At 42.0% G+C, this 18,861-nt stretch overlaps 1 protein-coding gene across 1 annotated transcript; it reads left to right on the top strand.

Annotated features, from left to right (window-relative positions):
- Positions 1-14,364: 14,364 nt before the first annotated feature.
- On the top strand, positions 14,365-18,626 carry LOC118397044 (zinc finger protein 883-like). Its single transcript, XM_035791451.2, has 2 exons — positions 14,365-14,957; positions 17,068-18,626. The coding sequence occupies exons 1-2, from the start codon at positions 14,621-14,623 to the stop codon at positions 18,474-18,476; spliced, it is 1,746 nt and encodes a 581-aa protein (XP_035647344.2). The 5' UTR covers positions 14,365-14,620; the 3' UTR covers positions 18,477-18,626.
- The last annotated feature ends 235 nt before the right edge of the window (positions 18,627-18,861 follow it).

The following is an 18,861-nucleotide window of genomic DNA, read 5'->3' on the forward strand; positions in this document are numbered from 1 at the left end:
TCGTGAGGCCAGGAAGTACGCCAGCAACCTGCTGAAGGCCGGCTACATCCGGCACACCGTCAACAAGATCACCTTCTCCGAGCAATGCTACTGCATCTTCGGAGACCTCTGTGGCAGTGAGTCTTAGTATCTCTTTCTCTTCCACAAGATAGCTTTCTTTATGACTCTTCACCTCTCCATCTTCGGAGACCTCTGCGGCAGTGAGTCTCATTATCTCTTTCTCTTACATAAGATAGCTTTCTTTATGACTCTTCACCTCTCCATCTTCGGAGACCTCTGTGGCAGTGAGTCTTATTATCTCTTCCACAAGATAGCTTTCTTTATGACTCTTCACCTCTCCAAGACCTCTGTGGCAGAGAGTCTTATTATCTCTTTCACAAGATAGCTTTTCTTTATGACTCTCACCTCTCCATCTTCGGAGACCTCTGTGGCAGTGAGTTGTCGTGTCTTTGGCTATGCCAGATTAAGTGATATGACATGCTATTCTATAAAATAATTTCACCGTAATTAATAATACCTGATTGAGCTAATCATGTATCACACATTTAACTAGAGAGTCGGGCACCACGAAAGAATATTTATAGAGCTGTTATCTTCCGAATAAACTCTTAAAGACCTAGTAATATCTTACATCAATAGCAGTCAATATTAATCGTCATCTTAATTCAGTCTCATCTGAAATTTGTAAATTCTTAGTTATCTGCACAAACCCTGGCTAACAAGTTGAACCAGCAATGCAAAATTGGGTTTAATTATTTATTTACTAAATACCTAACTAATCACACAGAATTACACATACACATAATTAAATCATAACTTGATTACAAATGACGTCATTGTCACGCCTTGGTCTTAGTATTTTGTGTTTTCTTTTATTATTTGTTCAGGCCAGGGTGTGACATGGGGTTATTGTATTTTCGTATTGGGGTTTGTAGTATTTGGGATTGCGGCTGAGTAGGGGTGTTGTATAGGCTTGGCTGCCTGAGGCGGTTCTCAATCAGAGTCAGGTGATTCTCGTTGTCTCTGATTGGGAACCGTATTTAGGTAGCCAGGGTTTCACTGTGTATTTCGTGGGTGATTGTTCCTGTCTCTGTGTAGTTTCACCAGATAGGCTGTAATTAGGTTTCACGTTCCGTTTGGTGTTTTGTATTTTGTATAGTTATTTCATGTATCGCTTTTTTCCATTAAAGTCATGAGTAACCACCACGCTGCATTTCGGTCCGACTCTCTTTCCACAAACGAAGAACGACGTTACAGTCATAAAGGAAAACGTCCCGAGCGGGCGGAACAGATATGACAGCTTGTTACACAGAAGAAAGGGGCTGGGTTTGAGTGAAAGAGCGAGAAGACTGAGGAACGAAGGGCGAAGCTGTGCTATCGTAAATACAGTATCTTATGCATTCTAAATTACTGCCCATTTGGAAAAGGAAAATGCAATAAATATTTACTCTGAGCTGCCCTTCGGTAGGTTGGTGGTAGATGGAAGGCCGTGTTGCCAAACCAAGTTCATTGTCCTTTGAAGAATGTCTCTGGTGGTCAATTGGATACGTTGTAGTAATGTTGTTGTGTGATAGACGGGATACTCTGTCTGTTCCTTCCTATCCCTCGTTTGCAGCGGCTGTTGCTAACTCAACGGCTAGGAGGTATCACTTCTGTAGTGAATAAGAGTGCAAAGTTCATACCATTCGCAACCAAGCTCACGCTGATGTTGGCTTCGTTCTGTAGTTATAATCTGAACCATTCTGACATAGGACTGCCATCCTCACGTCCTCGGAACAGGAGGTTATATTGTCATCAAGGGCTTATATAGGAAGGGAGAGGAGGGCGTGTTTGAAATTTTTTATAGCCCATGTCCCTTCACAGGGGCGGGCCACTGATAGGGCTCTGCTCAATCTTATGAAAACCCAAATCTCACATTTTAGAAGCTAAAATCACATTGCATCCCATCACAAATAATTTCATATTCAAACGTTTAAATTGAACAACAATTCCATGTGAATCCGATAACTCTGATGTGTAGACTTTCCACGGTAGAGTTTATGTCATCTTATCATTGATGAGAATGTCTCAGATGACAACCGAACTGACATCATATTCATTAAGTACCACCGCATATGTTCAATTGGTCAGATTACCAGAATATAGTTCATTTCCCCCCACCTTCTGATGTTGCCAGAATCTCTGTTAACCAAGGGTTTTGCAAATGTGACATCAGTAGGGTAGAGAGAGGAAAAGGGGGGAAAGTGGTATTTATGACTGTCATAAACCTATCCCCCAGGCCAACATCATGACAGAGTCTTATTATCTCTTCCACAAGATAGCTTTCTTTGACTATTCACCTCTCCTTTACTCTTTCTTCATTTACAATGCATTTTTTATATTGAAGTTAAGAGTAATGTTTATCCCTTTTTACTCCTTCCACCTATCCTACTTTCTCTCCTCTCCCTCATCTTCTCCTCCATCCATTTTCCTTCCTCCCATCTCTCTCAGATATGGCTAACCTCTCCCTGGGAGACCACAATGGGTCGAGTAGGGCGTCCGACCAGGACACCCTTGCTCCTCTGCCCCATCCTGGGGCTGCCCCCTGCCCCCTGGCCTTCCCCTACCAGTACCCCATCCTGCACCCCTACAACCCACACTCTCTGCACGAGCCCCCCCGAAGCCAACCTGGAGGGAGGGGCATCCTCCATGCTGATGAGGAAACCACTAGTTATCGTTGTAGTATTTTCAGTGGGGCAAAAAAGTATTTAGTCAGCCACCAATTGTGCATGTTCTCCCACTTTAAAAAATGAGAGAGGCCTGTAATTTTCATCATAGGTACACTTCAACTATGACAGACAAAATGAGATAAAAATATCCAGAAAATCACATTGTAGGGTTTTTAATTAATTAATTTGCAAATTATGGTGGAAAATAAGTATTTTAACAAAAGTTTATCTTAATACTTTGTTATATACCCTTTGTTGGCAATGACAGAGGTTAAACGTTTTCTGTAAGTTGAGTTTACCAAAAAGTTATATTTTGGTTTCATCTGACCCTATGACATTCTCCCAATTTTCTTCTGGATCATCCAAATGCTCTCTAGCAAACTTCAGATGGGCCTGGACATGTACTGGCTTAAGCAGGGGGACACGTCTGGCACTGCAGGATTTGAGTCCCTGGCAGCGTAGTGTGTTACTGATGGTAGGCTTTGTTACTTTGGTCCCAGCTCTCTGCAGGTCATTCACTAGGTCACCCCGTGTGGTTCTGGGATTTTTGCTCACCGTTCTTGTGATCATTTTGACCCCACGGGGTGAGATCTTGCGTGGAGCCCCAGATCGAGGAAGATTATCAGTGGTCTTGTATGTCTTCCATTTCCTAATAATTGCTCCCACAGTTGATTTATTCAAACCAAGCTGCTTACGTATTGCAGATTCAGTCTTCCCAGCGTGGTGCAGGTCTACAAATTTGTTTCTGGTGTCCTTTGACAGCTCTTTGGTCTTGGCCATAGTGTAGTTTGGAGTGTGACTGTTTGAGGTTGTGGACAGGTGTCGTTTATACTGATAACAAGTTCAAACAGGTGCCATTAACACAGGTAATGAGTGGAGGACAGAGGAGCCTCTTAAAGAAGAAGTTACAGGTCTGTGAGAGCCAGAAATCTTGCTTGTTTGTAAGTGACCAAATAATTATTTTCCACCATAATTTGCAAATAAATTCATAAAAAATCCTAGATTTTCAGGATTTTTTTTTCATTTTGTCTGTCATAGGTGAAGTGTACTTATGATGAAAATTACAGACCTCTCATCTTTTTAAGTGGGAGAACTTGCACAATTGGTGGCTGACTAAATACTTTTTTGCCCCACTGTATACCTGGAGCAAAAATAGTGAGCAAACATTTTAGTTTTTAATAATATATTCTGCATATTACTATCAGTGCAAGATCAGGAGTGCTACTCAAGGAAACTCACATTAAGCTCTGTGTCTATTCACTAATTGACCACCATGGGGGAAACTCAGGGGGGTTCTCATAGGCTGCCAGCAAAAATAGCCACAGGTTGCTTTTGACTGCATTTCACACCACTTTTAGATTATAATTGTAAGGCTCGCTTGAATCTCCTGTTTGTTTTACTGTCGCAAATCAACTGCTTTATACTTAAAAAACACGTCAACCAATAAAATGCTCTGGCTTTAACATCAGACTGACAATGAGGTTGTACACTAAGTGTATGTCAAATTGGCCCATAGCTTCACCTAACAATAACATAGACCTACTGTAGGACCCATAACTTCACCTAACAATACCATAGACCTACTGTAGGATGAATAACTTCACCTAACAATACCATAGACCTACTGTAGGATGAATAACTTCACCTAACAATACCATAGACCTACTGTAGGATGAATAACTTCACCTAACAATACCATAGACCTACTGTAGGATGAATAACTTCACCTAACAATACCATAGACCTACTGTAGGATGAATAACTTCACCTAACAATACCATAGACCTACTGTAGGACCCATAACTTCACCTAACAATAACATAGACCTACTGTAGGACCCATAACTTCACCTAACAATAACATAGACCTACTGTAGGATGAATAACTTCACCTAACAATAACATAGACCTACTGTAGGACGTAACTTCACCTAACAGACCTACCGTACGACCCATAAATTCACCTAACAACAACATAGACCGAGGACTATAAATCAGTTAATATTTCAGGTGAAACATGGAAACTAAAATGTCTTTGTCATGACATTTCCTAACCTGATCACCAGATAATTTTGTGAATAATCCCACTATGCTACTCTGTAATGTGTTGTCATTCTAAATGTCCTGAATAAAGGAAAGCTCTGTGTGTTGAACAATAGCTAATCAATCAAGGAACCGTTCTCTACACATTATGAGTAAAGTATCTCTGTGTCCAAACAGACTAACGAGAACCTACTGTAAATCAAGCACACAATAACACATTATAAACACCAATTTTTTTTAGGGATGTTGAATCCAACGTGGAGCACGGCATAACTGTCTTTACCAGAGTAATGAATGAAGAAGCACTTTGGTTGTCGTTGCATGTTGTAATGTTTGTCATTTGACTGTCCAAAAAATTGTCTGACAGCAAGATCCAGTATTTAAGTTCATCATATGACGAGCTTAACGTTATGACTATAACTACTGTTCCCTGAAGGAGGGATACTAAATGAAATGGCCCCTGGCAGACCACCCAGACCTGACCCTACAAGGTGCGTCAGTTTTATCGATTTATTCATTGTCTTTTGTTTGAAACACTCCTGTCAATGTTGAGTAAGGATGCACACCTAATTACACATATAGAAGTAAGATTAGTCTACCTGGCCTGCGTGCAAATGTAGGCCTATAAATATGCCCATTAAGGGATGTCTGATAGTATTTCTGATTGTCTTAACACTGAACCACTAATGAGTTCAGGAGTTTCTCAAAGTAGGTTTTCTTCTTCAACTCAAACAGCAAGTCTTAATGAAATCCACTTGTAATGAGAGTGGTTACATTTCTCCAGCCCCCATCTCTCAGCTGTTTACCAAACCAAGTCTCTGGGCAGATATTTTGTTTCCGTTTAAAACATAGGTCGTCCCTTTAAATAAGCCACAAAATCAATCAACCAACTTGCAGTTGAAACAATAACAAAGTTGTAATGCCTCCACTGTTTTGCTAATAAGAGAAATGGAGAAATGTAACTACTCTCAAATTCATAGACAGACCTATGTATGCAAGGACTGACCATCCATGATATCAACATTATAGTTTTAACCATGTTGAGGCTATACAGTGTTGATTTACATTTTCTAAACATTGGAGCAAAAAAAGCTTATTTGGGGTTCTGATGGGGTACAACAGTTGAACTAATCTCATGAGGCATGTTTTATATTCTTCAAGAATCAATGGCTATAAATAAATAATGTAAAAGTCCATATAAGGATGTAGCAATTGCATATTTCCCCTTTAACACCACACATCAGTTCAACAACTGCCGAGTTTGTGCCTCTGTCAAGACCGCTAGCTGAATTATTTTTTTTCTTTTTCTTTTTTATTTCACCTTTATTTAACCAGGTAGGCTAGTTGAGAACAAGTTCTCATTTGCAACTGCGACCTGGCCAAGATAAAGCATAGCAGTTCAACACATCCAACAACACAGAGTTACACATGGAATGAACAAAACATACAGTCAATAATACAGTAGATAAAAAGAAAACAAAATCTATATACAGTTAGTGCAAATTAGGTCAAATAAGGGAGTTAAGGCAATAAATAGGCCATGGTGGTGAAGTAATTACAATATGGCAATTAAAAACTGGAATGGTAGATGTGCATAGGATGGATGTGCAAGTAGAGATACTGTGGTGCAAAAGGAGCAAAATAAATAAATACAGTATGGGGATGAGGTAGATAGAGGGGCTGTATACAGATGGGCTATGAAAAGGTGCAGTGATCAGTGAGCTGCTCTGACAGCTGGTTCTTAAAGCTAGTGAGGGAGATGGGAATCTCCAGCTTCAGTGATTTTTGCAGTTCGTTCCAGTCAGTGGCATCAGAGAACTGGAAGGAAAGGCGACCAAAGGAGGAATTGGCTTTGGGGGTGACCAGTGAGAGATACCTGCTGGAGCGCATGTTACGGGTGGGTGCTGCTATGGTGACCAGCGAGCTGAGATGGGGTGGGGCTTCACCCAGCAGAGACATGTAGATAACCTGTAGCCAGTGGGTTTGGCGACGAGTATGAAGCGAGGGCCAGCCAACGAGAGAGTACAGGTCGCAGTGGTGAGTAGTGTATGGGGCTTTGGTGGCAAAATAATAACAACAACACCGTAAATATGAAATTTAATCGTATAACTAACTAGACGGCTGAAGAGGGTTTAAAACACAGTGGCAAATATACACGAAAGCGTCAAAAGAGCTTTATTGGTTCGGCTATTTTGTCTAGCAAGCTACCGAGGTGTCTGACTGACTGTTGCTGCTGTTGAAAGAAGTGTTCCATCCACTAGATTATACGTCACACCAACAGCATTGCCTTAAATTCCCGCCATCTGCTGACTGGAGTGGGTAACGCAGTTGGGTAAAATCTAAATGCAGGAAGCATGAGTTTTTACTCACCAATGTAACAATACAGTGTGGTTAAAGACATAGTAAGCTAGTTGTAGTCACGATATGGTTACCTATAAGTACAAACTGTTATGTTTTTACAAATGTATTAACATATTTTGTGAACTCTTCCAAACTACCCACAATGCAGTATTTCTCAACGTCATATGGATGATCAACTCTGTGCTACTTAGTTTGTATGCCAGTGTAACGGTGTAATGAAGTTACATGTTTTAAATATATTGAACCTTTATTTAACTAGGCAAGTCGGTTAAGAACAAATTGTCATTTACATTGACGGCCGACAACGGTCAAACCCTAACCCAGACTATGCTGGGCCAATTGTGCCGTGCCCTATGCGATTCTAAATCACGGCTTGTTATGATACAGCCTGCTTTTGAACAAGGGGCTGTAGTGACGCCCCTAGCACTGAGATGCTGTACCTTAGACCGCTGTGCTGCTCGTGTGTTTACATTACACTCCGTGTAATACACTCAGTGATAAAGGTATGGGATTCTGAGTAATCGACAGCAGATTTTTGGATAATTTGAAAATTGAGTGGTCCTGGGATAGAAATGTAGAAAGTTGACATTTCATCATAAAATCCACCTTTTAAATCATACATTAGCTATTTATGTTTTAGTAACTACTGTTGTTGGTTTGGCGTCAAATGGGCATGTACTTTATACATTTGTCATAAGTTGCCAGCATTGATGAGCCTTTGTATGTTATTTGCCGAATCTCAGTTTTCCATATGTGGGTTTTATGCTAAAGTTCCCTCTTTCAAGTTGGTAGCAAACTGAAAATTGCATCTTCTTTAGGTTTGCTATTTTTATCCTGTCGTCTATTGATCATTCATCCACACTGTGTCTCATCAATGCAGGCAATTTATGACAAATGTATAAAGTACATGTTTTAGAAACTCATGAACACCAGCGAGTTTATTAGCCCGGTTTTGTGAGTTTAGCTGGTGGTATTCGCCACCAGAGGGGGACATTGAGTAATCTTTCAGGTTAATTTCATAATTTTTGATACTAAAATGGATGACAGTTTATTCTGATGTAGTGAATATGAGACACATGGAAATAATGTATTTATTTTTATTATAGTAAATTAGGAATGAATAGGAATTGTTAAATCCACAATACGATCACAATAACTTTGATAGACATTTCAACTGTTTTTTTTGTAAGTATATTATAGAGCAGATTTATGTACAATTGCTGTGGGAGTGCTATTTATATCCCGTCACTACTGATCATTAATCCATACTGTGTGTGTCCCATCATTGCAGCTTTGGAAATAAATTAACTATCCATTCATTGCACCTTCCTGTGTTGACTCAATGACCAGGAAGGTCACATTAGGTCGATATCTAGCTCAAGCTTGCAAACGTTAAACACACCTCATAACCCATCTCCATTAACTTCATCACACCTGCCCAGAACCACGAGAACACACCTCCATCTCCATGAATTACATCACATCTGCCCAGACCCACGAGAACACACCCCCATCTCCATTAACTACATCACACCTGCCCAGACCCACTAGACCACACCCCCATCTCCATTAACTACATCAAACCTGCCCAGACCCACTAGAACACACCTCCATCTCCAGCGCCCGCACTTTCAACTTTTAGATAATAAAGCATTTTATCATTCTATTGAATTAACAACAGAGGATTGGTTGATTTCCGAGTTTTAAGTATAATATTTAAGATGACTGAATGACAATTAACTTGTGGTCGTTATGACGGCCTATTGGATGACCATCGGGATTCTCCCCAAAAAAGAGGACGCTCTGGATTGATCACTGGAGTCAGATGTGAAGGAGGAGGTTGATCATCAGGAGTCAGATGTGAAGGAGGAGGTTGATCATCAGGAGTCAGATGTGAAGGAGGAGGTTAATCATCAGTGAACCTCCAGGATTGTGGCTGGGCTGGCGTTTCCACTTCCAGCTTGGTCATATATTTTGATACATTGAATGTTGATATTTTGAACCTATGTTATATATTTGTACCTTCGGTTTCATGAAGTGATGTCACTGAGTACTGCCCCTATATATACAGTGTATTCGGAAAGTCTTCAGACCCCTTTACTTTTTCTACATTTTTTTACGTTACAGCCTTATTCTGACATGGATTAAATCATTCCCCCCCCCCTCATCAATCTACACACAATACCCAATGACATGACAATACCCCACAATGACATCACAATACCCCATAATGACATCACAATACCCCATAATGAAAAAGCAAAAACAGGTTTTTATAAATGATAAATTAAAAAATATGATTTTCTTTCAAAAACAAGGACATTTCTATGTGACCCCCAAATTTTTGAACGGTAGTGTACATCTACATGATGTATTGTTACACCATGTAGGAGCAGTATAGACCTAGTCTGTTCATTATATACATCTACATGATGTATTGTTACACCATGTAGGAGCAGTATAGACCTAGTCTGTCCATTATATACATCTACATGATGTATTGTTACACCATGTAGGAGCAGTATAGACCTAGTCTGTTCATTATATACATCTACATGATGTATTGTTACACCATGTAGGAGCAGTACAGACCTAGTCTGTTCATTATAGACATCTACATGATATATTGTTACACATTTACATTACATTTAAGTCATTTAGCAGACGCTCTTATCCAGAGCGACTTACAAATTGGTGCATTCACCTTATGACATCCAGTGGAACAGCCACTTTACAATAGTGCATCTAAATATTTTAAGGGGGGTGAGAAGGATTACTTTATCCTATCCTAGGTATTCCTTAAAGAGGTGGGGTTTCAGGTGTCTCCGGAAGGTGGTGATTGACTCCGCTGTCCTGGCGTCGTGAGGGAGTTTGTTCCACCATTGGGGGGCCAGAGCAGCGAACAGTTTTGACTGGGCTGAGCGGGAACTGTACTTCCTCAGTGGTAGGGAGGCGAGCAGGCCAGAGGTGGATGAACGCAGTGCCCTTGTTTGGGTGTAGGGCCTGATCAGAGCCTGGAGGTACTGAGGTGCCGTTCCCCTCACAGCTCCGTAGGCAAGCACCATGGTCTTGTAGCGGATGCGAGCTTCAACTGGAAGCCAGTGGAGAGAGCGGAGGAGCGGGGTGACGTGAGAGAACTTGGGAAGGTTGAACACCAGACGGGCTGCGGCGTTCTGGATGAGTTGTAGGGGTTTAATGGCACAGGCAGGGAGCCCAGCCAACAGCGAGTTGCAGTAATCCAGACGGGAGATGACAAGTGCCTGGATTGGGACCTGCGCCGCTTCCTGTGTGAGGCAGGGTCGTACTCTGCGGATGTTGTAGAGCATGAACCTACAGGAACGGGCCACCGCCTTGATGTTAGTTGAGAACGACAGGGTGTTGTCCAGGATCACGCCAAGGTTCTTAGCGCTCTGGGAGGAGGACACAATGGAGTTGTCAACCGTGATGGCGAGATCATGGAACGGGCAGTCCTTCCCCGGGAGGAAGAGCAGCTCCGTCTTGCCGAGGTTCAGCTTGAGGTGGTGATCCGTCATCCACATTGATATGTCTGCCAGACATGCAGAGATGCGATTCGCCACCTGGTCATCAGAAGGGGGAAAGGAGAAGATGAATTGTGTGTCGTCTGCATAGCAATGATAGGAGAGACCATGTGAGGTTATGACAGAGCCAAGTGACTTGGTGTATAGCGAGAATAGGAGAGGGCCTAGAACAGAGCCCTGGGGGACACCAGTGGTGAGAGCGCGTGGTGAGGAGACAGATTCTTGCCACGCCACCTGGTAGGAGCGACCTGTCAGGTAGGACGCAATCCAAGCGTGTGCCGCGCCGGAGATGCCCAACTCGGAGAATCTGATGGTTCACAGTATCGAAGGCAGCCGATAGGTCTAGAAGGATGAGAGCAGAGGAGAGAGAGTTAGCTTTAGCAGTGCGGAGCGCCTCAGTGATACAGAGAAGAGCAGTCTCAGTTGAATGACTAGTCTTGAAACCTGACTGATTTGGATCAAGAAGGTCATTCTGAGAGAGATAGCGGGAGAGCCGGCCAAGGACGGCACGTTCAAGAGTTTTGGAGAGAAAAGAAAGAAGGGATACTGGTCTGTAGTTGTTGACATCGGAGGGATCGAGTGTAGGTTTTTTTCAGAAGGGGTGCAACTCTCGCTCTCTTGAAGACGGAAGGGACTTAGCCAGCGGTCAGGGATGAGTTGATGAGCGAGGTGAGGTAAGGGAGAAGGTCTCCGGAAATGGTCTGGAGAAGAGAGGAGGGGATAGGGTCAAGCGGGCAGGTTGTTGGGCGGCCGGCCGTCACAAGACGCGAGATTTCATCTGGAGAGAGAGGGGAGAAAGAGGTCAGAGCACAGGGTAGGGCAGTGTGAGCAGAACCAGCGGTGTCGTTTGACTTAGCAAACGAGGATCGGATGTCGTCGACCTTCTTTTCAAAATGGTTGACGAAGTCATCTGCAGAGGGGGAGGGGGAGGAGGATTCAGGAGGGAGGAGAAGGTGGCAAAGAGCTTCCTAGGGTTAGAGGCAGATGCTTGGAATTTAGAGTGGTAGAAAGTGGCTTTAGCAGCAGAGACAGAGGAGGAAAATGTAGAGAGGAGGGAGTGAAAGGATGCCAGGTCCGCAGGGAGGCGAGTTTTCCTCCATTTCCACTCGGCTGCCCGGAGCCCTGTTCTGTGAGCTCGCAATGAGTCGTCGAGCCACGGAGCGGGAGGGGAGGACCGAGCCGGCCTGGAGGATAGGGGACATAGAGAGTCAAAGGATGCAGAAAGGGAGGAGAGGAGGGTTGAGGAGGCAGAATCAGGAGATAGGTTGGAGAAGGTTTGAGCAGAGGGAAGAGATGATAGGATGGAAGAGGAGAGAGTAGCGGGGGAGAGAGAGCGAAGGTTGGGACGGCGCGATACCAGGACGCCAGGACAGTGGAGTCAATCACCACCTTCCGGAGACACCTGAAACCCCACCTCTTTAAGGAATACCTAGGATAGGATAAAGTAATCCTTCTCACCCCCCTTAAAAGATTTAGATGCACTATTGTAAAGTGGCTGTTCCACTGGATGTCATAAGGTGAATGCACCAATTTGTAAGTCGCTCTGGATAAGAGCGTCTGCTAAATGACTTAAATGTAATGTAAATGTAATACCATCCGAGTAGGGGCAGTGTGGGAAGTGTTGGATGAGAGCGAGAGGGAAAAGGATACAAGGTAGTGGTCAGAGACTTGGAGGGGAGTTGCAATGAGGTTAGTGGAAGAACAGCATCTAGTAAAGATGAGGTCGAGCGTATTGCCTGCCTTGTGAGTAGGGGGGGAAGGTGAGAGGGTGAGGTCAAAAGAGGAGAGGAGTGTAGACCATGTAGGAGCAGTAAAGACCTAGTCTGTTCATTATATACATCTATCTACATGATGTATTGTTACACCATGTAGGAGCAGTACAGACCTAGTCTGTTCATTATATACATCTACATGATGTATTGTTACACCATGTAGGAGCAGTAAAGACCTAGTCTGTTCATTATATACATCTACATGATGTATTGTTACACCATGTAGGAGCAGTACAGACCTAGTCTGTTCATTATATACATCTACATGATGTATTGTTACACCATGTAGGAGCAGTAAAGACCTAACTAATAGAACAGGAGAGAAATGGCATAGTGGTGAGTCTAATAGAACAGGAGATGAATGACATAGTGGTGGGTCTAATAGAACAGGAGATGAATGACATAGTGGTGAGTCTAATAGAACAGGAGATGAATTACATAGTGGTAGGTCTAATAGAACAGGAGAGAAATGACATAGTGGTGGGTCCAATATAACAGGAGATAAATGACATAGTGGTGGATCCAATTGAACAGGAGAGAAATTACATAGTGGTGGATCCAATAGAACAGGAGAGAAATGACATAGTGGTGGATCCAATTGAACAGGAGAGAAATTACATAGTGGTGGATCCAATATAACAGGAGATAAATTACATAGTGGTGGATCCAATTGAACAGGAGAGAAATTACATAGTGGTGGATCCAATAGAACAGGAGAGAAATGACATAGTGGTGGGTCTAATAGAACAGGAGAGAAATGACATAGTGGTGGATCTAATAGAACAGGAGAGAAATAACATAATGGTGGGTCTAATAGAACAGGAGAGAAATGACATAGTGGTGGATCTAATAGAACAGGAGAGAAATAACAGTGGTGGATCTAATAGAACAGGAGAGAAATTACATAGTGGTGGATCTAATAGAACAGGAGAGAAATGACATAGTGGTGGATCTAATAGAACAGGAGAAAAATGACATAATGGTGGGTCCGACAGGTAAATAAACTGCATTGATGAGACACACAGTGTGGATGAACGATCAGTAGTGAACAGGGTAAAAATAGCACGGCTAAAGAAGATGCATTTTCCAGTTAGATACCAATTTGAAAGAGGGATCTTTAGCATAAAACCCACATGGAAAACTGAGATTTGGCAAATAACAGAGGCTTACTTGACACCAAACCAACAACAGTAGTTCCTAAAACATAAATTGCTAATGTATGATTTAAAACGTGGATTTTATGATGTAATGTCAACTTTAAACATTTCTATCCCAGGACCACTCAATTTTCAAATTCTCCAATAATCTGCTGTGGATTACCCAGAATCCCCTACCTTTATCGCTGAGTCTATTACACCGAGTGTAATGTAAACACACAAGCAGCGCAGCGGTCTAAGGTATGGAATCTCGGTGCTCGAGGCGTCACTACAGACCCTGGTTCAAATCCAGGCTGTATCATCATAACAGGCCGTGATTGGGAGTCCCATGGGACATGGCACAATTGGCCCAGCATAGTCTGGGTTAGGGTTTGGCCGTTGTCGGCCGTCAATGTAAATAATAATTTGTTCTTAACTGACTTTCCTAGTTAAATAAAGGTTAAATATATTTAAAACATGTAGCTTCATTACACCGTTACACTGGCATTCAAACTCAGTAGCACAGAGTAGATCATCCATATGACCTTGTGAAATAGTGCATTGTGGGTAAGTTTATAAGATTTCCCGAAATCAGTTAAAAAATATGTAATAACGCAAAAACATAACTGTTTGTACTCATAGGTAACCATATCGTGACTACAACTAGCTTACTAAGTCTTTAACCAGACTGTATTGTTACACTGGTTAGTAAAAACTAATGCTCCCTACACTTTAACACTCAACTGCGTTACCCTTTCCAGTCAGCAGATGGCGGTCTGGGAATTTAAGGTTATGCTGGTAGTGGGACGTATAATCTAGTGGACGGAACGCTTCTTTCAACAGCAGCAACAACAGATAGACATCTCGGTAGCTTGCTAGACAAAATAGCTGAACCAATATAGCTCTTTAGACGCTTTAGTGCTTTAGTGTATATTAGCCACTGTGTTTTAAACCCACTTCTATCGTCTAGTTAGTTAACCGATTTAATTTCATATTTACGGTGTTGTTATTAGTCAGCTAGCGGGCTGGTTGTTAGCATTAGCCTAGCTAACATCCCCGACCATGCGGTCACTAAGCCACTCCCCTGCTAAAGGAGAGGAGGATATCACAGTAAAACAAGAAGTAGAGGGTGAGGCCGTTACTGTGAAAGAAGAGGAAGACGCGTTCAGAGAAAAAGAGGAGGGGGATGTTACAGTAAAAGGAGAGGAGGATGCAGTTTATGGAGTGAAAGAAGAGGGAGAGATAACTGTTACATCGAAAAAGGAGGAGGAGGAGGAAGAAGAGGAGGAACATGGATATCTGGTCCCGGTTTCCCAAACGCATCTTAAGGCATCCAATGGTTCTAACGATGCATTTAGCCATAGGATGGTTTTGAGAAACCGTTCCCTGATTAACACTAGTAAGTACTGTCTTAGAAACAGAGGCACAACCTCTGCAGTTGTTGAACTGATGTTTGGTGTTAAAGGGGAAATCTGCAATTGATACATCCATATTGTGACTTTTAAATTATTTATTTATAGCCAATGATTCTTGGAAGAATATAACGCATGCCTCATGAGCTTATTTCAACTGAACCCCAAATAAGCTTTTAACCACTCTCAAATTCATAGAGGAAGCTATCGTAGCAACCGTAACCCAACACCTCGTCAAGAAGTTCAGAAATCTTGGCTGTAACAGTTATAAGGTGTTGACTTGACAGTCGCTGGACCCAGGTTTGAGCAGCTCAGGGCTGTCCCCTGAATTCACTACACTATGAATACAAGGACTGGCCATCCATGAGGTAAAAATTATCGTTTTAAACCGATTTTGAGGCTATATGGTATATTCTATAATTGCCAGTGAAGATTTCCTGTGGGGGCAAATTATTAGAGCTGTTGATAAGTCATTGTATGATATTCAGCCAATTTGTTTTCATGCCATAACATTAAAGGCAAGACATACTTAGATTCAATTACAGTCATGAATTGGTTTGAAACCTTTGCTTTAAACCCTTCTCAAAGTTTGTGCCTTGACGGATTTGTAAAAAATGGTTTGTCATGAAACACTATTTTTTTATTTGATTTAAATGTAACCTTTATTTAACTAGGCAAGTCAGTTAAGAACAAATTCTTATTTACAGTGACTGCCTACCCCGGACGACGCTGGGCCAATTGTGCGCCACACCTACTTTGTCTGCCTTTCCTTCCAGTTCTCTCCTGCCAATGCCTGGAACGAATTGCAAAAATAGCTGAAGTTGGAGACTAAAATCTCCCTCACTAACTTTAAGCATCAACTATCTGAGCAGCTTACCGATCGCTGCAGCTGTACACAGCCCATCTGTAAATAGCCCTAGGAACGCGAAGCCTACCTCATCCCATGTTTTTTACTTTTTTAAACTCTTTTGCACACCAGTATTTCTACTTGCACATCATCATCAGCACATCCATTGATGGATACGCTATTATACAACACACAGAGCTATTTTCCTATATTTGTTGTTCGGTGAAGTTGTTGGTCCTACAGTAGGTCTATGTTAGGTGATGTTATGGGTCCTACAGTAGGTCTATGTTGTTGTTAGGTGATGTTATGGGTCCTACAGTAGGTCTGTGTTAAGTGAAGTTATGGGTCCAACAGTAGGTCTATGTTGTTGTTAGGTGACGTTATGGGTCCTACAGTAGGTCTATGTTGTTGTTATGTGTCCTAGAGTACACTGTGTGTCATGCAACAACAACCAAATTGCTTATTTGTTCATTACATAGGTATACTTGTTGTTAGGTGAAGTTATTGGCCAATTTGGCTAAAAGTGTACTAATCCTCATTGTCAGGTTGATGGAAAAGCTAGACAAAGGGCATTTTACTGGTTGAAGTGTTTTTTAAATGCAAAGCGGTTGATTTGCGATGACACAAACATTATATTAAGCAGGAAATTCAAACAAGCCTTACAATTATAATCCAAAGTCTTGTGAAATGCACTCATAAGCAACCTGGACATGGAGGTTACTCTCCTGAGTTTTCCCATATTCACATTCAGAATGCACTGTGAAATACTCAAATCTTTGCTCACCATTTTTGCTCCAGGCAGATATACTACGTCCGTAACTAGTGATTTCCTCATTAGCAGGGAGGAGTTTCTGCAGCCAGATATACTACATCCATAACTAGCGGTTTCCTTATTAGCAGGGAGGAGTTTCTGCAATCAAATTGTATGTGCATTGTCCTCATGCCGCAATTTTATTAAACACAGAAAGGGGCCTATATTGGAGACCAAAAGTCGTCTGGCACACTGCTTAGAGTTTCAACAACATAAATAACTTATTTCTAGCCTACAATCATCGATGTTACTACTAATGTGAAAACAAGACAAAATTCGACTGTTGCTCATTTTAAGACAAATGTCAAATAATTTTAACATTAATTACAGACGTCAATTATTGTACAACATCATGGCTAAGCTGTTGGCATCACCTTTTACAGTGGATTTCTGCTGTTGTGGTCCTTTAATCATCTGTCTGACTTTGTTGTTCACACAGGAGAGATATGGGACTATCGTGGATCCTCTGAGGAGCCTCAACAACCTCATGATGCTGAAGAGGCAGAGAAGAGTCTCTCCAGATCAGAACACCTCAAGAAACACCTGCAGAGATCCACAGGGAAGGGAACTCACTGCTGCTCTGACTATGGGAAGAAATCCACCTCATCAGGCATTAAAATTCACCAGAGAACACACACAGGAGAGAAATCTTATAGCTGTGGTCAATGTGGGAAGAGATATGCTTCATCTGGCTCACTGACTATACACCATAGAACACACACAGGAGAGAAACCTTATAGCTGTGATCAATGTGGGAAGAGTTTTAGTCAATCTGGAGATCTGACAGTGCACCAGAGAATACACACAGGAGAGAAGCCTTATAGCTGTGGTCAATGTGGAAAGAGTTATGTTCAATCTAGCCATTTGACTCTACACCAGAGAATTCACACAGGAGAGAAACCTTATATATGTGATCAATGTGGGAAGAGATTTGCTGCATCTGGCTCTCTGACTATACACCAGAGAACACACACAGGAGAGAAACCTTATAGCTGTGGTCAATGTGGGAAGAGATTTGCTACATCTGGCTCGCTGACTATACACCATAGAACACACACAGGAGAGAAACCTTATAGTTGTGATCAATGTGGGAAGAGTTTTATTCAATCCGGAGATCTGACAGTGCACCAGAGAATACACACTGGAAAGAAATCTTGTAGCTGTGATCAATGTGGGAAGAGATTTGCTGCATCTGGCTCTCTGACTCTACACCAGAGAATTCACACAGGAGAGAAACCTTATAGCTGTGATCAATGTGGGAAGAGATTTGCTGCATCTGGCTATCTGACTCTACACCAGAGAACACACACAGGAGAGAAACCTTATAACTGCGATCAATGTGGGAAGAGTTATGTTCAATCTTGCCATCTGACTCAACACCAGAGAACACACACAGGAGAGAAACCTTATAGCTGTGATCAATGTGGGAAGAGTTTTGTTACATCTAACCAGCTGATGTTACACCAGAGAACACACACAGGAGAGAAATCCTATATCTGTGGTCAATGTGGGAAGAGTTTTGTTAGATCTGACCAGCTGACATTACACCAGAGAACACACACAGGAGAGAAACCTTATAGCTGTGCTCAATGTGGGAGGAATTTTACTACATCTAGCTCTCTGACAGTACACCAGAGAAAACACACAGGAGAGAAACCTTATAGCTGTGATCAATGTGGGAAGAGTTTTGTTACATCTAACCAGCGGACGTTACACCAGAGAACACACACGGGAGAGAAATCCTATATCTGTGGTCAATGTGGGAGGAGTTTTACTACATCTAGCTCTCTGACAGTACACCAGCGAAAACACACAGGAGAGAAATCTTATAGCTGTGACCAGAGATAGTCTTATAAAAGATCTCTGATCAAATATTAGAAAGTACACACATGAAGGAGTTGTTTCATGATTTCAATGAATTCATGTCCCAATGTAGAATGTTTTAACATTGTAGTTGGGGTATTATAATGATGTCACAATGTAGAACCCTAAATGTTGCCCCCCTTATGAATTGATTTCAACATGATATGGATATTAGCCTCAGGAAAAATCCAGGCTCTGAAATGGAAGAGTACTATTTATGTGATTTAACAAAAATTGACAAACCAAAAAAATTGTTCAAATGTATTTATATAGCCCTTCTTACATCAGCTGATATCTGAAAGTGCTGTACAGAAACCCAGCCTAAAACCCCAAACAGCAAGCAATGCTGGTGTCGAAGCACGGTGGCTAG

The sequence above is a fragment of the Oncorhynchus keta genome, chromosome 18 (assembly GCF_023373465.1).
Source record: "Oncorhynchus keta strain PuntledgeMale-10-30-2019 chromosome 18, Oket_V2, whole genome shotgun sequence".
Lineage (NCBI taxonomy): Eukaryota > Metazoa > Chordata > Actinopteri > Salmoniformes > Salmonidae > Oncorhynchus > Oncorhynchus keta.